Source organism: Ictidomys tridecemlineatus, chromosome 6, assembly GCF_052094955.1.
Source record: "Ictidomys tridecemlineatus isolate mIctTri1 chromosome 6, mIctTri1.hap1, whole genome shotgun sequence".
Lineage (NCBI taxonomy): Eukaryota > Metazoa > Chordata > Mammalia > Rodentia > Sciuridae > Ictidomys > Ictidomys tridecemlineatus.
Window position 1 is genome coordinate 66,537,560 of NC_135482.1, and position 21,519 is coordinate 66,559,078.

At 47.6% G+C, this 21,519-nt stretch overlaps 2 protein-coding genes across 20 annotated transcripts in view; one reads left to right on the top strand and one right to left on the bottom strand.

The window, feature by feature from the left end:
* Nucleotides 1-7,976, top strand: part of Col2a1 (collagen type II alpha 1 chain) — a 30,917-nt gene extending 22,941 nt beyond the window's left edge. For all 3 annotated transcript variants that reach the window (XM_005324868.5, XM_078014781.1, XM_005324869.4), the window contains 16 exons: nucleotides 248-355; nucleotides 882-935; nucleotides 1,338-1,391; nucleotides 2,309-2,470; nucleotides 2,598-2,705; nucleotides 2,905-3,012; nucleotides 3,279-3,332; nucleotides 3,503-3,610; nucleotides 3,833-3,886; nucleotides 4,042-4,149; nucleotides 4,383-4,436; nucleotides 4,889-4,996; nucleotides 5,345-5,633; nucleotides 6,085-6,272; nucleotides 6,599-6,841; nucleotides 7,396-7,976. In XM_005324868.5, coding sequence (XP_005324925.1) covers nucleotides 248-355; nucleotides 882-935; nucleotides 1,338-1,391; nucleotides 2,309-2,470; nucleotides 2,598-2,705; nucleotides 2,905-3,012; nucleotides 3,279-3,332; nucleotides 3,503-3,610; nucleotides 3,833-3,886; nucleotides 4,042-4,149; nucleotides 4,383-4,436; nucleotides 4,889-4,996; nucleotides 5,345-5,633; nucleotides 6,085-6,272; nucleotides 6,599-6,841; nucleotides 7,396-7,542 — 1,947 coding nt within the window. In that variant the 3' untranslated portion in view covers nucleotides 7,543-7,976. The remainder of the gene's footprint in view (nucleotides 1-247; nucleotides 356-881; nucleotides 936-1,337; nucleotides 1,392-2,308; nucleotides 2,471-2,597; nucleotides 2,706-2,904; nucleotides 3,013-3,278; nucleotides 3,333-3,502; nucleotides 3,611-3,832; nucleotides 3,887-4,041; nucleotides 4,150-4,382; nucleotides 4,437-4,888; nucleotides 4,997-5,344; nucleotides 5,634-6,084; nucleotides 6,273-6,598; nucleotides 6,842-7,395) is intronic.
* Tmem106c (transmembrane protein 106C) lies at nucleotides 205-19,052 on the bottom strand. 17 transcript variants are annotated; one of them, XR_013422945.1, is made up of 13 exons: nucleotides 17,862-19,047; nucleotides 17,459-17,625; nucleotides 17,082-17,296; nucleotides 16,152-16,215; nucleotides 15,512-15,671; nucleotides 15,281-15,421; nucleotides 14,374-14,423; nucleotides 9,673-9,871; nucleotides 6,722-6,861; nucleotides 4,863-6,372; nucleotides 4,353-4,431; nucleotides 3,456-3,581; nucleotides 205-3,359 (listed from the first exon to the last, which is right to left on the bottom strand). XR_013422945.1 is itself a non-coding variant. In XM_078014798.1 (9 exons), the coding sequence occupies exons 3-9, from the start codon at nucleotides 17,266-17,268 to the stop codon at nucleotides 12,994-12,996; spliced, it is 753 nt and encodes a 250-aa protein (XP_077870924.1). In that variant the 5' UTR covers nucleotides 17,269-17,296; nucleotides 17,560-17,625; nucleotides 17,862-19,052; the 3' UTR covers nucleotides 12,341-12,993. The 17 variants fall into 17 exon arrangements, 16 of the variants coding, with proteins under 16 accessions (XP_077870924.1, XP_077870921.1, XP_077870920.1 ...); XM_078014798.1 differs by lacking the exons at nucleotides 205-3,359; nucleotides 3,456-3,581; nucleotides 4,353-4,431; ... (1 more) ...; nucleotides 6,722-6,861; nucleotides 9,673-9,871 and adding exons at nucleotides 12,341-13,090; nucleotides 13,884-13,937 and having other exon boundaries at nucleotides 17,560-17,625; nucleotides 17,862-19,052; XM_078014795.1 differs by lacking the exons at nucleotides 205-3,359; nucleotides 3,456-3,581; nucleotides 4,353-4,431; ... (1 more) ...; nucleotides 6,722-6,861; nucleotides 9,673-9,871 and adding exons at nucleotides 12,341-13,090; nucleotides 13,884-13,937 and having other exon boundaries at nucleotides 17,509-17,625; nucleotides 17,862-19,052.
* Nucleotides 19,053-21,519: the final 2,467 nt, after the last annotated feature.

The following is a 21,519-nucleotide window of genomic DNA, read 5'->3' on the forward strand; positions in this document are numbered from 1 at the left end:
AGAGGGAGACAGAGAGTTTATGGAAGAGGGAAATGTTCTCTCTCCTTCTCTCCGTTCACACTTCCTTGTGACTATAGCAATCCTGGCTTAGAACCTTTTTCAGGTTCAGAGTGGACACACACACCTACACACAAACACACACAGGCACAGATGCACACTCACATACTCCCAGAGTCTCTGGCCCTTTTGGCAGAACCTCAAGTGTTTGGCTTGCCCTTCCTTTATTCACCCCCTTCTCCCATTCCAGGGTGCTGATGGCCAACCAGGTGCCAAGGGTGAGCAAGGAGAGGCTGGACAGAAAGGCGATGCTGGTGCCCCTGGTCCCCAGGGACCCTCTGGAGCTCCTGGGCCTCAGGTAGGTAAAGCTGAGCTCCCCAAGAACTGTCTCTGAGAGGCAGGGTTGCTGGGTACAGGGGAGAGGTTCTGTAGATTGGACAGGCAGAGAATGGCTAGGAGTCTGTCTGTTATTGGAAGGGATTTTCACTGTCTTCGGTGTGGTGGGTGAAGTACTTGGGTGGGGGTCTTCGGGGACCTGCACAAAGTACAGACTGTATCTCCACTGGCCACAGACAGCCAGGACCAAGCAGCTGGTCTCTTGAGGAGAGGGGTGAGAGGGCAGGAAGGGCTTCCTGGGAGGTGAGACCTGGGACTAACTCCACAGGTGCCTGGAGGCTTCTCCTAGAGTCTGGAGTCTCTGGCCCTTTTGGCAGAACCTCAAGTGTTTGGCCTGCCTGTTACAGCTTTTTCAGGATGGGATCATATTGGCAGGAAGCTGTGCTTTGAAAACCGAGCCCTCAGGAGTCTGATGTTGGGGCTCAGGTAGAAGCCTACTGTTGTCCCCGGTCCACAGGCCTCATTTTGTTTCCTTCTTTCCTTCTCAGGGTCCTACTGGAGTGACTGGTCCTAAAGGAGCCCGAGGTGCCCAAGGTCCCCCGGTGAGTGAGGTCTCCTCTCCCCTGAATTACAAAGAAGGCTAGGCCCTAGGCTCCTGGGGCAGCCAGTGTCCAAGAGTCCCCACCTCTTCCTTTCTCAGTACTGCTTATGCCACAGCCTAACACCATCCCCCACTCAGGGGGGAGAGAGGGTGCCCTAGGCTCACTGAAGCACTGAATGGCCCTCATGGGCAGGAGACCAAGGAGCCACACCTACCTGATTCCATGGCCAGACCCAGTGGGGCCCTTTCTCCCTCTAATCCCTTCTTGATGTTTTGTGACCCCTCACCCATTGCCCACCCCCAGTTCTGAGACACCCCCTATCTACCCTGCCAGTTTGACTCTTGACCTTCCTGAGGACTGAGGTATTCAGGGGCTTTCCTCTCTTCTTCTCTCCTCACATAGGGAGCCACTGGATTCCCTGGAGCTGCTGGCCGTGTTGGACCCCCAGGCTCCAATGTGAGTGTCACTCCTGGCAGGCATCTACCCCACTCCTAGCCCAGGAGGCCCAGGCAGGGGTGGAGTTGTCTGAATCAAGAGATCTCCAGGCTGGTTCCCATTTCTCTTTGCTCATTCCCATTCTTCTGAGAAGGAGCTCATTGACCATGAGAGTCTGTCCCCATGAACAGCTGGGAGCAGGGTTGGGACCATACATCTTCCACACAGGCCTGGTCTCACCCCTCAAATATTTGGATTAGTGGGCAGGAAAGTTGGCATGACTGCCTTCAATCTGGACACGTTTCTTGAGCAAGTTCTGTGCACCTGGCTCCAGGCTTTATAAGGAAGCCAGCAGATCCCAAATCTGACACGTAGGAGCTGCGGGGAGACATCAGTTACAAGGAAGAGTCAATGCCAAGTGCAGAAGAAGTGGGGCTCAGTGGATGTTTTCTCTGATATAAGGAAACTGATTCATAGTGGGGTAGGGAGAGGGAGCATTGGAGGAATAGACAAACTCTAGATAGGGCAGAGGAGTGGGAAGGGAAGGGAGGGGGCATGGGGTTAGCAAGGATGGTGGAATGTGATAGTCATCATTATCCAAAGTACATGTATGGAGACATGAATTGATGTCAACATACTTTGTATACAACCAGAAAAAAAAAATAGAATAAGAAGTGGGGCTTGGTCAAGCAGAAGACATGGGGTCCAAGGAGCAAGGTTGAGGCTGTTTCTTTAGAAATGGGGAATTGAGGATGAAGGACAAAGCAGGAGGGATTCCATGGGGAAAAAAAGAGGTATTAAGCTTCCCTTAGTGTGTATGGAGTAGGGGAACAGGGAAGCCCCTCAAAGGAGCCGCTGTCTCTGAGGCTGCAGTCGCTTTGGCAGCCTGGATGAGAAGGGTGAGGTAAATTCTCACTTTCTGCATTTGTTCCTCCTAGGGCAATCCTGGACCCCCTGGTCCCCCTGGTCCTTCTGGAAAAGATGGTCCCAAAGGTGTTCGAGGAGACATTGGTCCACCTGGCAGAGCTGGTGATCCTGGCCTCCAAGGTCCTGCAGGACCCCCTGGCGAGAAGGGAGAGCCCGGCGATGATGGTCCTGCTGTAAGTCCCTCACCAGGCCTGTGCCAAGGTCCCCAAGCACAGGAGTGTAAGAAGCTCCTGTGGGCAGGAAAAATCATGGCCAGATGGAGCCACTGGGTCAATTCTCATTTCCCACCTCTCCTCTCAGGGTGTCGACGGTCCTCCAGGTCCCCAGGGTCTGGCTGGTCAGAGGGGCATCGTTGGTCTACCTGGACAGCGTGGTGAGAGAGGATTCCCTGGCCTGCCTGGCCCATCGGTGAGTGAGAGAGGCTTTTCACTCCAGCCTAGCTAGGCCCTGCCTGGCTCAGGGTGAGTGTGGGTTACCGTCCTAGGCTTACATCCACTCAGCACTCTCAGAATTGTCCCTGAGTCATGGCTATCCCCTAAAATGAGCGGTGGGTCCCTGGGCAGGGATGCTTAGCATGTTCACTCATGGTCTTTGTCCGCCCCTGCAGGGTGAGCCCGGCAAGCAGGGTGCGCCTGGTGCATCTGGAGATCGAGGTCCTCCTGGTCCTGTGGGGCCTCCTGGCCTGACTGGTCCTGCAGGTGAACCTGGACGGGAGGTAAGTGGGGAATCTCCCTGGGGTGGTTCTGACCAGGGAATGGGGTTGGTGCATCTCTTTCCAGTCCAGCCAAGTCCTGGGGCACTGGAGAAGTGAATGGCAGGATAGACTGGTGGGACCAAGAGCCTGGTGCAGTTGTGTGTATGTGGTGGGCAGGGGGACAGCACAGAGACTATGAGATGGATAAGCAGAGAAGGGGGAAGGTGAGAGGGCCAAGGGGAGATGTCAGAGAGAGCTCTGAGCACATTCTTTTTCCCTTTGCCCAGGGAAGCCCAGGTGCTGATGGTCCACCTGGTAGAGATGGTGCAGCTGGAGTCAAGGTGAGTATCTGGTGTCTTCTGATTGGGCTGGGTGGAGAGGACATTGACTTAGTCTGATAGGTTGGTCTGGTTGGCAGGCTAGAATCAGCCTTGTCTCAATCTTAAAGGAGCTTCTGTCCTTACCTTTTCTGGAATGTTCTTCTCTGAGTCTGAGCCCTCTCTCCTGACAGGGTGATCGTGGTGAGACTGGTGCCGTGGGTGCTCCCGGAGCACCTGGACCCCCTGGTTCTCCTGGCCCAGCTGGCCCAACTGGCAAGCAGGGAGACAGAGGAGAAGCTGTGAGTATCCTTCATTCAGCAGAACTGGTAGTGAGCTGAGTGTTCAGGGAGTGTTTCCATGATGGCCTTCCCTCATGCCACGGGACTGGAGGAACTCCCTGCATCCAGGGGTCTCTGGACCATGGGGGCAGCAGCCTTGGTGCCCAGCCCAGTGGTAAATGTGGAGGAGGGAAGTCCCTGTCCTGGCTTTTCCTTGACTCTGCTCTCACTCTTTCCTCACAGGGTGCACAAGGCCCCATGGGACCTTCAGGACCGGCTGGAGCCCGGGGAATCCCAGTGAGTATTAGAACCTCCTGTGCTAGGTCCCTGACAGGGGTGGGCTGGAAGAAAACAGGGACACTGTTGTTCCTGAGACTTCTTGGCTTAGGTGGAACAAACACAGGGCTCTGCTGGCCCTGACCTGGCCTAATCTATTTCTATCTTGTTCCTAGGGCCCTCAAGGTCCCCGAGGTGACAAAGGAGAATCTGGAGAGCCTGGCGAGAGGGGATTGAAGGGACACCGTGGCTTCACTGGTCTGCAAGGCCTTCCCGGTCCTCCTGTGAGTGTCACTGTCTGCAAAAGTCTGCTCAAAGCCTCCTGCTGCTCAGAGGCCTAAGCAGCAGGGCTTCCCTTGCTGCTGTCATAGCTTGGGGTCATCCTCAGAAATTCCCTGAGCAAACTCAGGGTGACTGAGGAGGTAGAAAGGGAATATGTGCGTGTGTGTGTGTGTGTGTGTGTGTGTGTGTGTGTTTGTGTGCTGACCTCTGCCCTTTGCCACTTCCTTCCACACAGGGTCCTTCTGGAGACCAAGGTGCTTCTGGTCCTGCTGGTCCTTCTGGCCCTAGAGTAAGTGAGATGGAGTTGGGGGATGGAGAGAGCCTTTCTGGAGGGGTGGGCCATTGTACTGACCAGGGTTTCCAATGGTTGGTGGAGGAGCCTTGGGCTTAGGGGTCCTCACTCAGGAGGTACCCTGAGGGAGGTAGGACCAGCTTGGCATCACTATGGCCACAAAAACACTTGTGATGATGATCACAAGAGCAGCTCACAACTGTCAGACAGACTCTTAAGTTTCGGCTTTAAAACAAGAGTTAAGGAGGATAAGAGAGCCATGGTATTAATCTGCTGGTCCTTGGCCAAACAGAGGCCAATTTAGGGTGATACGGCTGAGCAATGTGAAGAATTAGGGGCTGAATGGCTGGTGCCATCATGATGGCCACCTAACTAGCTACAGCTACTCTTCAGGCTTCTCTATGAAGTCCATTCCTTTCTCACCACTTCTTCTCTCTCCTGGCCTGCAGGGTCCACCTGGCCCTGTTGGTCCCTCTGGCAAAGACGGTGCTAACGGAATCCCTGGCCCCATTGGGCCTCCTGGTCCCCGTGGACGTTCAGGCGAAACTGGTCCTGCTGTAAGTGTCTTGACTCCTTCCATATGGTCTGAGATATTCCCAGCATCTCTTTGGTGCTCAGAGTCTCTTTGGGGGCATTAGCCTGTAGGTAGTGGTAAAGTCATCCTTTATTCAGAGTTTCCTGAGGGGCTCAAGGAACCAATGGTGGTGCTGGGAAACAAAAGAGAGGGGCTAAGGAAGTAATGGGGAAGAGGCTAGAAGAGGCTACAGTTTTCTTGGTCCTAGGCTTCTTCCCTTACCCCTGCCACGGGACTGGGAAGAGGACGCTCTAGTCTACTTTTGCAAATAGAGACAGACACGAAACTCCTCCCCTGGGTTCCTGGCTGATCTTTCTGTTCCCTACTGCAGGGTCCTCCTGGAAATCCTGGACCCCCTGGCCCTCCAGGTCCCCCTGGCCCTGGCATCGACATGTCTGCCTTTGCTGGCCTAGGCCAGAGAGAGAAGGGCCCTGACCCCCTGCAGTACATGCGGGCTGACCAGGCAGCTGGAACCTTAAGACAGCATGATGCCGAGGTGGATGCCACACTCAAGTCCCTCAACAACCAGATTGAGAGCATCCGCAGCCCCGAGGGTTCCCGCAAGAACCCTGCTCGTACCTGCCGGGACCTGAAACTCTGCCACCCTGAATGGAAGAGCGGTGAGCCTGGAGGACAGGGTCCCCTGCCCCAGAGAGTGAAGGGTCAGCCCAATGGGCATGGCCACCTTCCGTGGCAAGGCAGAGTTATCCCTTGGTGCAGGGCAGAACCAGGCCTGGAAGGTTCTGGGAGATGGTTGCTCTGTCATTTCACAGCTGAGAAGCTACAGCCCTGGCACCTGTCCTACCGTGGCAGAAGTGACTTCAGGGTGGACTCTATCCTGCTCTGGTCTTGACCTTTATGCCTGTAAACTTCTTTACTATTAGATGGCCCATCCCAATCTCCTTGCCTCACATGTTCTTCTGTCTCCCCTCCCTTTAGGCCACACACAAGCTTCCCCACCAACTCCCGATTTCCCTGTAGGCCCTCTGTCTCTCCCAGTCAGTCTGGCCCTCCTGGGCTTTTGAGTCTGAGTCTGCCTAGCCTGATGGGGTGCTGCCTCTTCTCTTGTAGGAGACTACTGGATTGACCCCAATCAGGGCTGCACCTTGGACGCCATGAAGGTATTCTGCAACATGGAGACAGGCGAGACCTGCGTCTACCCCAACCCAGCAAACGTACCCAAGAAGAACTGGTGGAGCAGCAAGAGCAAGGACAAGAAGCACATCTGGTTTGGAGAAACCATCAATGGTGGCTTCCATGTGAGTATCTGGGTGCTCCAGGCCTGAGCTGGCTCCTTGGTCTTTCTATTTCCCTGGATGTTGTCAGCACCTTCCCCACATTCATCAGTTTTTCTCTGGGCTTGAGGGAAAGGAGAGAGGAGGAAGAATATTTTTTCCCCATTTGGAGTTGAAAATAGATCCTCTGAGCTTGCTCCATTCCCTGGAAGCAGAAATGTCCTCTCAGCTTCCCACCACCCAACATCCCCCTCAGCTTCTCTGATCCCTGAATAGTTAACACCTCTGAAGCCCCTGATCCCAGTAAATGCCAGCTCTCAGGCCTCATACCCTGGCTCTCTGCCCCACAGTTCAGCTATGGAGATGACAACCTGGCTCCCAACACCGCCAACGTCCAGATGACCTTCCTACGTCTCCTGTCAACTGAGGGCTCCCAGAACATCACCTACCACTGTAAGAACAGCATCGCCTACCTGGACGAAACAGCTGGCAACCTCAAGAAGGCCTTGCTCATCCAGGGCTCCAATGATGTGGAAATCCGGGCTGAGGGCAACAGCAGGTTCACGTACACTGCCCTGAAGGATGGCTGCACGGTGAGTGGGGCTGAATGGACCTGCCAGAGAGAAGAGCCACCCAGAACCTGGAAGTTGCCTGTGTGGGATGGAGGGAGGGTTGGCCTATAACAAGTGTCCTAGTCGTAAAGTGACAGATTATCAGAAATGTGAGTTTGAGGGGTTGTATTGAGAAGACAAATTGAATGACAGGTGAGGGAAAGGTACATATTGTTCTATCAGCTTGTCTACTTCCTGGCTTAGGAGAAATAAGGCCCTACCTGGCCTGCTCAGTGACTTTTGCAGAAGTGCTCATGTAATGTGTATAGGCATCCCTACAAGAGCAAGTAAAGAGGGAATCACAGGAGGGGAATCCACTGTGGTATGGGGAAGGAAGGGACAGCTCAGGAAGGTGGAGGAGATCTCTGCTGCTTAGGATAGGAGTTGAAGCAGAGAGGGCTTGAGCAAGCCAAGAACAGGTCTAGGGAGCCTCATGAGTATCTTTCACACTGTAGTTGTTCGGTTTTGGGTACCTAGGAAGTTATTACTGGATTGCAAAACATCTACTGAATAGCATCTCTTCTCTTTCCTTCTAGAAACACACCGGTAAGTGGGGCAAGACTGTCATCGAGTACCGGTCACAGAAGACTTCACGCCTCCCCATCATTGACATTGCACCCATGGACATAGGAGGGCCTGAACAAGAATTTGGTGTGGACATAGGGCCTGTCTGCTTCTTGTAAAAACCCAAACCCAGAAACAACACAATCCATTGCAAACCCAAAGGACCCAAGTACTTTCCAATCCCAGTCACTCTAGGATTCTGCACTGAATGGCTGACCTGACCTGATGTCCATTCATTTCCCCCTCTCACAGTTTGGACTGTTCTCCCCTCTCTAAGAGACCTGAACTGGGCAGACTGCAAAATAAAATCTCATGTTCTATTTATTTATTGTCTTCCTGTAAGACCTTTGGGTCAAGGCAGAGACAGGAAACTAACTGGTGTGAGTCAAATGCCCCCTGAGTGACTGCCCCCAGCCCAGGCAAAAAGACCCCCTGAAGGTGCCGGGCGCAGGAACTGTGTGTGTCCTACACAATGGTGCTATTCTGTGTCAAACACCTCTGTATTTTTTAAAACATCAATTGATATTAAAAATTAAAAAATTATTGGAAAGTACACATTGCCTTGTGCTTTGTTCTTTAGTTTGTTTTCCATTAGTCCTTGATTCTGTATGCATGCCCAAATGTGGTCCTGGGGCTGCCTTCTGTGGACTTTTCAACTGAGAGCAAGGTTGAAGCCACACTGCCTGGTTTAGCGACCTCCCATATGCCTCTTTTTTCAACTTGGCACTGTATGGAACCCAGTGGTAAACCAGGATCAAAGACTAAGTCTGTTAGTCAGCTTTGTGTTACTACAATGAAAACACCAGACACAGGCTATTTATGAAGTAAAGTGAGGCTTATTTTGGCTCATAGTTCTGGAGGTTCAAATCCAAGATCAGGCAGCCCTATTGGTCTGGGCATCTGGTGAGGGCTGCACATCAAGGCAGGAGTGTGTCTCAGAGTGAGTTCCCACATTATGAGCCAGGAAGCAGAGTGAGAGGAAGACATCAGGCCCACAGTCCCTTCTGAGTGCACACCCCAATGATCTGAGGATCTCCCACGAGGCCCCACCTCTCCAAGCTTCCACCCCCCCCCCCACCGCCCTAGTAGCGTTAGTCTGGAGACCAAGCCTTTAACACGTGGAACTTTGAGGGCCACTGTACATATTCAAATCATAGCATGACAGTTTGGGAAGGGAGACACCCCAGCGGGATTGCCTTGCTCTTGAAAGCAACCAATGAACACAAAAAGGGAGACACCCCAGAGGGATTGCCTTGCTCTTGTAAAGCAAGAGGCATGGTGCACCATGAACCTAGAGAGCAAGGCCATGTGTGGGCCATACTGCTGAGTGGGAGAGAAGGTGGGGTGAAAAATCAGGAAGGAGGTCAAGAAGGGACCCCTGACAAGTGCACATGAGTAATCAGGGTGGTTATTTGCACCTTTCAGTACGAATTTTAGGTCAAGGAGAAGTGGGTTACTAATCTCCACCCCTCCTGCTCCTCCTTATTCCTCTTTCCCACCCCTCCTTCTGGCCTCCATTCTTCACTTCCTGGACCTGCACTTAAAGCTTCCACTCATCTCCTCTGAACACCAGATGTAAGATTGTGACCTCCATCTTACATGGACAGCATTCCCTTTCTCACTATTACCAGGTGTCCCTTGCTTTCCAGTGCCTCAGTGTAGAGGTGAGCAAGTTGTTCTTTTCTCCACTAGAGGGCCCCAGTAGTGGTGATGTGTGAAGTGGACAGCAGAGGAAACCAATCAGAATCCATGACAATTTTTTTCTTTCTTTTTCTTGTAGTACTGGAGGGCACTCTATTGCTGAGCTATATCCCCTACCCTTATTTTTACTTCTTATTAATTTTTAAATTTTTGAGACAGGGTCTCACTAAGTTGCCCAGGCTGGCCTTGAACTTGTGATCCTCTTGCCTCAACCCCCAAGTCCCTGGGATGATTTTTATAAAACCAATTTTAAAAGATCTGGCATGGCTAACAAACCAGAGAGCCAAGGCTTTCTCTATCCGCTTCTAACATCCCTGCCCACTTCCTCTAGATTAAGGTCGACAACTTTTCAATAAATACTACAAATAAATAAAAGACACTTTTGCTGGATTTATTGATATTTATACTTAACTTATGAAGTAAACTTAGTTGAATAAAGTATATCTTACCGGGGTTAGCTCATGGAAAAACAGAGTAAAATTATAACATGTTAATTAAAAATACAGAATAGTTATCATAAGTACAAGTAACCCTTCCACCTATCTTACCTAGTGAGAGCAAGGAGAGCAGGTGAGATATATGTATACAGAGAAAAATGTTCCTTAGGTAATAGGTGGAGTTGAAGAGTTGAATTCAGTTCTAGCCTTTCAATCCAACTGCAGCCCATACTGCCTCCTTGCTCACTCCATTCACGGCAACAGCAGCAGAGCTTCTTATTCGGTAGATTGTGACCTCCATCTTAGATTTCTGCAAAAGAAGTCCCAAGGTATCCAGGTGACTCCTCACAACCCACCCACTGCCTCGGTGCTTAGTAAAACCTGGAAATAATAACAGCTGCTCTACAAAGAATGGAGAGACTCAGCCAGAGGACACAAGGATGTGGAACAGAAACCCTTGAAATGCAAGCCTCACCAGGGCATGGATGAGTGTTGTGTCACCCACAGCTGCTCTCCCCAGAGAGCAGCCAAGTAACTGGAATCATTGCTAATTTCTAAGATCCCTGATGCCTCAGGAAAGATAGGTCTCTACGAAATAATAACATGTAAGGCAAGTTCCTGAGCAAGCAGAACAGAGCAGGCTCACTGATTATGAGGGCTGGGCCAGGTTACTTTTCCTATCTTTAACTTCCTCTTCTCTATGAAAGTGTCAGGCACTAAAAGCCTTTGAACTAGGAGCCAGTGCCTCAGCTAAAACTTACTTTTTTTTTTTTAAGAGAGGGAATGTTTTTAATATTTATTTATTTATTTATTAGTTTTCAGTGAACACAACAACTTTATTTTTATGTGGTGCTGAGGTTTGAACCCAGCGCCCCGCGCATGCCAGGTGAGTGCGCTACTACTTGAGCCACACCCCCAGCCCTAAAACTTACTCTTAAGTCCCTTGAATCCTGGATAAATCACAGAACAACTTCTGAAATTATGTCCACTTCTAAACAAGTGAAGGAACACAGCATATTAAAGGAATGATGACAAGGTGATGACAAATTTTACTTATGAAGGAAAACATTATTCTGCTCAGTAGTTTGGGGTGGGGGACACATCTGGGATCCTATTTCATGTACAGCTTTTAAAAAAATAGGCTGATTCTACCTCACCCTCCCAGCACTGAGGATTGAACCCAGCGGCGTTCTATCACTGAGTTACATTTCTAGTCCTTTTTATTTTTTGAGACAAGGTCTCACCAAGTTTCCCAGGTTGGCCTCAAACTTGTGACTCCCCTGACTCCGTCTCTGAAATCACTAGGATTACAGATATGTACCACCAGGCCCAGCTGATTCTTTTAACAACTGTTCCATACTTTGGGCTATATACCCTGGGATAGTTGACCCAGAGATCATGGGGTCTTGCTGTGGGGTATCTAGGGCTACAGAATAGTTAGTGGAGGTAAACTGTGGTCTACATGGGCCTGATAAAGATTAAAAGCTTGTGTAGACTTCCAGCTATATCACTCAAAAAAAAAAAAAAAAACCGCAACAAAAATTGCAATCTTTGGCATACAGCAGGTGTTCAATGCTTTTTCTGGAATGAATTAATTACAAATAAATGGAGATTTCTGTAGGTAGCAACTCTTCAACTAAGCGACATGATATATAGTTAGAGATCTACAGGTCACAGTATAGGCCAAGAGGAAGCTACAGAGAAATGATCTCCAGCAAGCCTCATCTCTAAGAAATAATCTTTGCAAATTTCAATCCACTGGAAACAATGGTGATGATAATGACATCTGAGCCAACAACTTCCCCTAATTTTGGACTGCTGAGAGAAAAATTCTGGGTATTTGTTCCAAGAACGGACAGACACCACAATAAAATTATGCAGGGCATCCCAAAGTGCAGTATGAGATGCTAAGAATAAAATTAGGTATGAGAGCTCATAACACCAAGACCAGACTCATTGCTATATGTCTAGAAAATTTAACTGCTCTTACTTAAATATTATTAACTGGATTTTAAGTTAATATCAAGAAGCAAGAAATGTTTCTGAGGCACAAGGTCACAAAAAATAAATACTCAAAACTGAAGTACCAATATGAGTAGCTTTTCCAAAATCATTAAGAAAATATGCTACAGAGGCTATTTGGAAAATGGAAAAACTAAAGAGATGATACAGAAGAGTGAACACCATCAGGAGTTCAGGCATGTTTTGATTAGGGCAACATTTTCAGAAATGACTTGCTCCTGTCCAAGTAGTGATATTCCTTCACTAGGATCTATCACTGTTACCACTAATGTGTACACCCTTCATACCACCTGGTTATTACTGAAACTCCAGTGTTCAACCCTTGATGATGGTCAGTCTCAGGCAGTCATGAAATTTAGCCATAATTTGATAGATCCTCTGCAGCTCATCCTCTGGTGGTTCAGAGGGTGGAGACAGTTGAGGAAACTTCCAACCTCAAACCAATTCCTCTTAGTAAAGACAAAAGCCACATTGGGGTTACCCCTCCAGGAAGCAGTTTCTCACTCTCTGGCATATCTGACTTTTTCAGCCTCCAGGGGGCGCTGTGTGCTTTATTCTGGAAGAGTAATAGGGCAGTCAGTTGCCTGGAGAGGCAGATGAAGTGAGGCTGTTTGCTGTGACAACACTCATGGGGACAGCAAGTTGTCTGGGCTCCTTTTTCTTCCTTCCCATAGTGGACCCTGTGCTGACTCACTTACTATTCTATGGTTTCCTCAGGATTACCTACAAAGGCATCTAGACAAGTAGAGACAAAAAGGAATCAAAAACAGAGTTTATTTATTTTTTTAATCAAACCCCCAGTCCATGTTCCAGCCAATGGATGAAGGGTAAACCAAGCCCCACATAGACTTTGGGTAGAAACAAGTGTGAATTTCTACAAGAAAAAAAAAAAAAAGAAAAAGAAAATCTTTCTTTTAAAAGCTTCTAGGCATTTGGAAACAGATCAAACAAATGCACACATTGAGTGGTTCCATGCCCTCTTCTTTCAGGTATTTCAAGGGTACCCTGATGCCACTCTGTGCAGATGAGGCACTGATATATCTGCAGATGCACTAACAGTCCTATCTTCATGCCACTCTGTGGTTTGATAACCTAGAAGCATGGTATAGATTCAGCTTATAATGCCTCAAGAACAGCTAAAAAGATCTAAATTAAATTCTTCAAACTTTATTGAGTGCCAACTATTTGCTGGGCACAGGCTAGGCACTGGGCAGTGATTCTGCTGGTTCTGAGAAACATACATGGTGCTATAGGAAGGAGGTTCCCCCTAAGGGGTAGGAGGGTGGTTTGCTGTGGGCTAAGAAAAAAAATTTGTCCTCTTCTTATACCACCTGGGATCAGTATGGAACTCAGGAACAGATGCTGGGCTCTCTTCTACAGGTATTGCCACTGGAGAACCATGAGCAGATGCTAAACAGCCGTGGAATTTGCTCCACAATCTACATAGTGATGTGTTTCCAAGGAGCTCTGGGTCATGTGACCAATATATAAAATCTTTACTGAAGTTCTAGGAAAAAGAAAACCAAGAAGAAATGAAATAAGCAAGGAAATTTGCCCACGTAGTTTCTTGCAAATTCAAGCAACAATACCCCCGAGACACACATCTTCATTGTTATGTAACCAGGAGGTCAGAGGATCTTTCTATACCCGAAGATACTGTGTCATGAGGTGATCTTCTAAATAAGTGGTTCTGAACCAGGGATGATCTTCCCCTGTGGACACTATGGCAATGTTGGAGACATTTTGGGTTGTTTCAACCAAGTACGGGGCTGAGTGTACCAGTAGCTAGTTGGTAGAGTCCAGGGATGCTGTTAAACAGTCTACAAAAACAAAAATTGTTTCTGGCACAAAATATCACCAGTACCACGCTGAGAACCCTTGCTCTAATCCTCACATTTCAGATGTCAGTAGCAGAACCTGTCACCTGCAAATGTGATAGTCACAGGTTCATGAAAAATACTGAAGTTTCATGACACATGATAATTTGTGTGGCTAGAGAGTAAGTCTGGTCAAATACCTAGTACTTATACCTTGAGAAAGCTTTTCTGTTCTTTACTGGTCTCATTAGGATTCTAAAGAGATCGTGTGTTCTTAGTTAAACTAGATCCCACTTCATAGAGAAAATGACATATTCAACAGTTCACTGAGAACCTGGTGACTTGTATAGGGGATCTGAGCTCCACATCTAGAGAACACCAAGGGGCTTTGAGATCTCTCTGGCTATGTGTTTCTGAGTAAGGGCAGTAAGCTCACAGGGTCCAATAGTTCAAGCCATCAGGGTAAGGAAGCAAGGGACATACCGCATGAAGATCACTATGTTGTGCACCAGGATGTCAGGTAATGTACAGAAGAAGCTACCAAGCAGCAATACAGAGACAGGCAGTTTGATTTAAAACAGGAAAAAAAAAATAGAAGAATCAATAGAAGAGTATTAAATTATTTAGGGTGATTCCCAACACCCACCCTTCTGACCCAAATGCTGCTAAGGCCCACCAGTTCTGAGCCACCAACAAGGGTCATTCTCATCTTTCCCCATTGTGATCCTTTTCTATTTTTCCAAAGTGCTAGAGCTTGGTAATGTTTTTTGGTAATGTTTCTTTTAGAAATTCCAGCACTTCAGTCACATATAAAACAATATCTCTTCCAAATAAAACATAAGATAGCCAAAGCTAGGAAGCCTACAGGGCAAAGGCTAGGACTTAAGGCAGAACCTGGCACCAGACAACTGAGTACGGCTCTGAATTCCTTTCCTCTGATAAAGACCACACATATAAAGAGCATTGTCCTTACTACACATAAGAAAATGGTCCTCCCATCTCCGCCTTCACCGTAAAATTCACCTGAAAACAAGATACTTGGAGTCAGTCAGTGGTCAAGGACAGCACTATTATCAGAAACCCTCAGACCCTGGACCATGGTTCCATCACATATAAAATATGTCTCTGAGACTGTCCCTGATACAGCCTATGAGCCTCTAATTACTACTCTGACCTCTTCCCCTTTGAGAGGTCAATGGATTTCAGATTATAATACCACCTCTTCTTGATATGTAGCAAGTCTTTCTCTTACAAATTCTTTTGCTCCTCAAATTCTTAAATGCTAACTATTTTCTCCCTCCTTCTCCACAATTGTTCATAATTACAGAGCCCATTAGATCTTTCTCATCAATCAGTGCCTATGTGTGGAAACCAGGAGAAGAAAAGAAATGCAGCTGTGTTATGGTTTAGATGTGGTATTCCCCAAAAGCTCACCTGTGAGAGAATGCAAGAAGGTTTGGAGGAGAAATGATTGGGTTATAGCCTTAGCCAAATCAGCCAGTCAATCCATTATGGGATTAACTGAAGTGGTAGGGTGTGGCTGAAGAGGTGGGAATTGGGGCATGGCTTGGGTGTATATATTTTGTATCTGGAGAGTAGAATCTTTCTTTGCTTTTTGATCACCATGATGTGAGCTGCTTCCCTCTGCCACTCTTTCCTGCCATGACGTTCAGTCTCACCTCTAGTCCTGAGGAATGGAGCTGCCTTTTATGGACTAAGACTTCTGAAACCATGAGCCCTCAGATAGACTTCTCTGTAGTTGTTCTGGTCAGATCCTTTAGACACAGCAGTGGAAAAGCTGACTAAAACAAGCTGTGTGTCCTCACAGCACTTACTTTGCTCACACACTATGGGACAGGGACTCCCAAAAAACAGCTTACCAGTTGCTCACTCCTCGGTGGAATGGGGGAGATGTTAGTGGTCACATATGTGCCAACCACTGTGTTCATGTACTGAACCTGGCTGGACAGTCTGGTCACTGTCACAGGATAGAAGTTGGAGTTTCTGATTTTCAGGGTGGCCTGCATCAGGGCAAATGAAGAAACAAGTGTAAGCATCCTGGTCCAAGACCAGCAGATGCACAATCCACGCCGTGAAGCCCTAAACCTTACCGTGATAGCGAGAATTACAAGTGAGTCCTGCTTATTAAATGTGACTTTCACCACTTTGATGCCATCATCACCCACGAGGACTGAATGTGGAAACAGGAAGAAAACCACCAAACCAGATGCCAGGAGACAGAGTAGGACCGACAGAAGGACATACTGCTTACTGCAAATGACATAACAAATGGCCCAATGGGCAGTCAGATCAAGGTGCAACTGACAGAGATTAAATGTAAAAATGGGGGAGCAAAGGTGAGAGTGAAAGGAGAATACAAATAGCCAGGAACCAGAAACCAAGCAAGAAGGGATGGAGCAGAAGAAGCCTTTTAAAACCAGTTTGGACACTGTTAAGTGAAGCTTGGAGGAGCTACGTGGACAAAGAATTTCCTCACTCCTAGGACACCCTACTTCTCCAATTCCTTTCAATCTCACCCCTTCACTTTGCTCTCAAGAACATTTGTAGCTTCAAGTTTCTTTCCCCAGATTGTGACGGGGCAGAAATATCCTTCTTGAGCAAATTGTAATAAAGGAAATGGGTCATTTACAAGAACAGATGTAGTTTTCACAGAATTAACTTACAGTCATAACATATAAAAAGAAATAGGGACAGGAGTAGGTATTAGCAGGTGGAAGGCAATTAACTCACGTTCTCTGAGGGCGCAATCTCTGATCACTATGTGGGATCAAAGCCACCAATTCATTGACTTGCTCTGGAAAAGAATGAAACACATATTTTGTAAATCCCACCTACTTGGCAATACTTTTCTTAGCACTTCACTACAGCCTGCCACAGCAAATATTTTCCTGGGATTAGATATTTAAAAAGTACTAATTTCATATGGTAGGTTTAATGAACAAGAATAAATAAATTAATAAATAATATTATAAATTACAAAACACCTGTAAGTACTTTCAGGTCAGTGGCATAAAGTTGAGAAACCTGGGATCTTATTCTGTTTTAATGCATGGCCAACTTGGCAAAGTCATCAACCTCTCAGAGCCACTGTTTACTCACCTTTAATATGAAGGGTTAGAATAAATGTTTTTTAAGCTCTTTGTGACTCTCCATCTAAACTCTAAAAGACTCTCTGAGGGCTTACTTAATAATAGATAATCCTGAAGGTAGCCCAGGCTCCTCTTCTGAACATTTGTTTACTTCTCCTCACCTGATACATTTTGCTGACCTTGGGCTATTAATTCACTAACTGCTTCTTTATTAAGAAGTTTCCAAGATGGTCCACCTACAAAGCTGTGCCAGATTTTATGAGCAAGAACAATAAGACATGTACTAAACAACCCCATAACATAGAATGAGAAGAATATTCCAAACCACAGTAGAGGCGGGGAGCATGGGGATAAAAGAATGGAAGTAAAGAAAAGAAAGGGTTTCAAATATAAAGAGACCAAGAGAAGTTGTGGAATCTGCCCAAGTGTATCAAGTCAGCTGAGCTGGTTTCAAATCAGGGCACTCTGGGACTATAAAAGTACTAATGCCTCAGAGATAAGCTGTTAGGGCAGACATAAGAACCCCTGCCTTAACCGGGAATCAGTCCTTCCCTGATCACCAGATTCAAACCTGTTGGGATATAGCCTGTTCCTTGGCACGTGAGACAGGTGATGCTATCTCTCCCTGTGAACTCCACATATGGGAACTGAGCAATGGCTTCTTCCTGTTCTAGATCAGTCAGCAAAGCCTCCCTGTCATCTTCTTTCTTTCGCTTGCAGGAGGGAGCATGTGCAAAGGCAGAATGCTGAGATCCCATGGCCGTGATGTGCCACGCGTGTCATGTCCTAGATAAATAAGAGGCAAGTGAGTGCAAGTTAGAGTTCCACACTGGGCCACGACAGAAGACATTGCTTCTTTCTGTAAGAAAAGTGAATACACACACAAATTAGGGGTTGCCATCCTGAGTGTGAGACCAACAACCTCACAATGTCTACCGGGACACCCACTTTGTAGCACTGCTCTCCCCTTTACATACAGCGGGGGTAATGGGGCCTGCCTTCTGCCAATCTGTCCAGCTCCTCACCGCCCTGGGACTTGCCCCAGCCACCTGGTCCAGTTCGCCCCTGACTCTCCACTATCTGCAGACTCTGTATCTTCCTCGAGAAAAACCTTCCTGAACAAACAGGTGAACCAAATTAATAACAGGCCTTAGCGAACCCCTTCCTCCTCCACTCCCAGCCCCAAGAAGTAGGCTCAGGTCACGCCCCCCTGCAAAAGCGATGTTTCGATCTCATCAGAGTCACCCAGGAGGAGCGAACGCCGGCATCCCCGAACCTGCAGGGCTCGAACCCCGGAAGCTACTTCCCGGGCGGCTCCCTCAGCCACCTAATCCCTTCAGCGGGTTTATACCTGCCTCTTCGGTCCTTGCAGCTGGCAGTCGGTGCGCAGGCGCAGAACGGCTAGGAGGCGCGGGGGAGGGGGGGGACGGCAGCGTGCACTCGCGTCTGCGCCCTCGAAACTCAGGCACTTCCTTTCCACCATGCCGCTGTCGCGCTCCCGCTCACCGGTAGACGGCAGCACAGAGCAGAGGAGGATGGTGACCCTGGAGGCTGGGGAGGGCCTACCCCAGCGAGAGGGCGGTGCTTCCCTGCTCCCTGAAACACTGTGAGAGACTTAAGGTTTTGGAACTGGGCTACTTTGTTGCCGGAGGAAGAAGGCGCCACCGGTGACCAAGGCCGTTCGCATTGCCCGGGGCCTTGTAGACGTTGAGGTTGTAAAGCCAAACACCCAGAGCCTGCCCTCGGTCGGGGACAGACTCCAGACACTCCGGTGTCGTAGATAACTGTGCGGCAGGAGGACGCACAAATAGGAGAGTCCCTTAGCACAGCATAGGGAAGCTTCCAGGGAGCTTCCTGTCAGCTTCTTTCCGAAACAAACCCAAGCGCTGAGCTCTCAGAGTTGTATGCGCTGGGATGTAGACCGACTCTGCTTCAGGACCTCGCCGTCCCAGCCTTCCACAACACAGGCGTGCACGTAAAAGACCGGAGGGTTCTTTTCTAACAGATGGAGTTGTACATGCTTCCAGGCTGAGCTTAGCCCGCAGCAAAAGGAAGTGAGGCTCACATTAAGCAGCTTAAGTGAGGAAAGGAGATATTCTGAGATTGTATGAACGAGGGACCCACTTGGCAATGAAGAGCGAGGTTGGGCACCTGATTTCTGCTACTTCCGTGTTCTCTTTTTGCCTGCTGCTGTCCAGACACCTGCCAACTGCTGTCCGCCATCAGCCCACTGAGCCATTGCTCTCCTTCTTCCACCCCTAAGCTACACCTTCTCTTTCCTGAAATCTGTTTTTTTTTTTTAATCCTTCTCCTTGTAGTTTACAGTTCTTATTAAAACAAATCTATGTTGTTGGGGGAAAGCAGATACTCATTCACTTAAGACACATTCCCCATAAAATTAAAGCTTTCCAATCGCCATATTAAATTGGTAAAGTAAAAGTAGGCAAGTCCAAATTAAATGAAACCATAAAATACCTTTTTTAAGACCACGTAAAGGGCTGGGGATGTGGCTCAAGCGGTAGCGCGCTCGCCTGGCATGCGTGTGGCCCCGGTTCGATCCTCAGCACCACATACAAAGATGTATAAATAAATATTTTTTAAAAAAAGACCACGTAAAAACTAGAGTTATTCTATTTATTTAACTTTTTTTCTATAAGAAAATAAATATCAGATAAGTTGAATATTCCCTATTTTGGTAAATAATTTTTTGGGAAAAAAATAGCTGATAAAAATGTTTGTGACCATAGGTGCCCATTAACATATATACAATGTGTTACTTGGTGCTGTTGTATGTTACTAGTTTCCCAAAGGTTCAAGTACTGGATGCTCAGTCTCTGGAGAGATGATGTGAGAAGTGGTGGAACCCTTACCACATCAGGCTTAGTGCAAGGTCATTCGGGGCACTACCCTAAGAATAGATTAATATAATTTTTGGGGGAAACCTGGTTCATTCTTCCAGAAGTGGGTTGTCATAAAAAGAAGACATACCTGTACCCTCTTTCCAGCTTCCTGTCTTACCATGAGATCTCTTCTTCTCACATGCACTCCCACTATGATGCCATCCACCATGTTGTGAAACAATCTTCACCAGAGGCCAATCTTGGACTTTCAGCCTCCAAAAACTGTAAGGTTCTCTGAAGTTTTGCCCTTGGTGGCTTTTCTCCTTATCGGCCCCCACACTTATGGTAGTGTAGCAGTTGCTAATTTTCAGTGTATGGCTCCTGGTTGATGGAGAGACTGCACTGCAGTTTCTTGTGGTCATTCTCCCTCACCTCCATACCAGAGGCCACCTTGGGAAATTCTGCAGAAATAATTTTCATATATTAGAATTTATATGGACAGGGCATAAATAATTAATGGAAAATAAAGTCATCAAACACCTAAAAAACAAAAACAAAAAACATTCCCCAGCTTCTTTTGCAGATAGAAGTGGCCATGTGACACTGTTTTGGCCAATGAGGTGAAAGAAGTTGTATGGAACTTTTGGGAAAGCACTTTAAAAGGAAAGGAGACTCAAGTGGTCTTTTGATCTTCTTTTTCCTATTTGGAATTTGAGCTTGATGTTGGAGACAGGGAAGCTACCTTTGACCATGAGGCAGGAAGTGCATGCTAAGGAAGGCTAGGCATCAGGATAAAAGTCCATGATCAGGTCCTGGACTGATTGTCTTCTGAGTTCTCATTATGTGAGAAAAATAACTGTAAGCCAGGTTTGGGGGTGTCTTTTCATAGTGGAATGCGATCCTAACAAATATAGACACAGAGCTACTTAAGGGAAAACACAAGCAGGCAGCCTTTTATATATATATATATATATATATATATATATATATATATATATATATATATATATATATATATATACACACACACACACACACACACACACATATTTACATGTATGAACCTTTATTTTATTCATTTACTTATTTGTGGTGCTAAGAATCGAACCTGGTGCCTCACACATGCTAGGCAAGTGCTCTACCACTGAGCTACAGCCTCAGCCCCCGGACAGCCTATTTTAACCACATGCCACACTTAGGTTTCCATCCTCTCCCAAGTCTAGCCCTCAAGATTCTCACCCTTTGAAAGAGGAAGACACCAGTCTTCCAAGTTAGTCTTTCCTGTCTGAGGACTTGCCTCCTTCAGGTGTTTCACTTGGAGAATGACCTCTACTGAGACCCCATCCTCTCTTACTGCATGGGTGTCACTTCAGTTCATGACCTCTGCTGGACACCCTGCCCAGGACAGGATGCAATAAACCTAACATCTGCATTATGGATGGACATTACAGAGGAATTTCAGATTATACCAGAAGTAGTAGAAATGAGTCAGCTGCCTGATCCATATCAACTGAGGAGGAAGAGGAGGCCAGAAGAAGGTAGGGAGCTTGGGATGCTTTCTAAAGGGAGGGAAACAATCTAAGGGCTTGGAGCCTGTGGTCAGGGAAAAACAGGCCTTGGGGTTGATGGGAGATTGGAAATGAGTCCGGGGCATCACCAGCACAACCCAAGCTCTCTGACAGTCTGCTTCCAAAAGTGTGTCTTGGGACAGATAGACTGTACTTTTTAGTGTTACTTTTATTGCTCTTTTTCTCCCTGACACCCAGCTTGATGTCTGATGCATAGTAGGCCCTCAACAAATGCTTGCAGAACCACACAGCCTGGAGGTTGGCCAAGATGCCTGCGGAGTAGTCCCAACATCCTCTGGAGCCATATGGGAGACAGTTTTAATTGGGCAGTACATTCCTAAGGAGACAGCCATCACTTCTCACTTGTGCATGGCTTCCAGGTTTGTCTCACCATCCTGGTTATGAGCAGTGAAGTTACTGCAGACATGAGCTCACTGGGGCTCTCCGGGTGGGCCAGGGCAGAGTAGGGCCAATTGGGCATCCCTATCCTTCCAACCTCCTCTATGGCCATTAAGTACTAGGGCCCCATAGGCTGAAGGCAGGAGAGCCCTGATAGAGCTGCTGATCCTAAAAGGCCCTGAGGAGGAACAGGAGGTCAGGG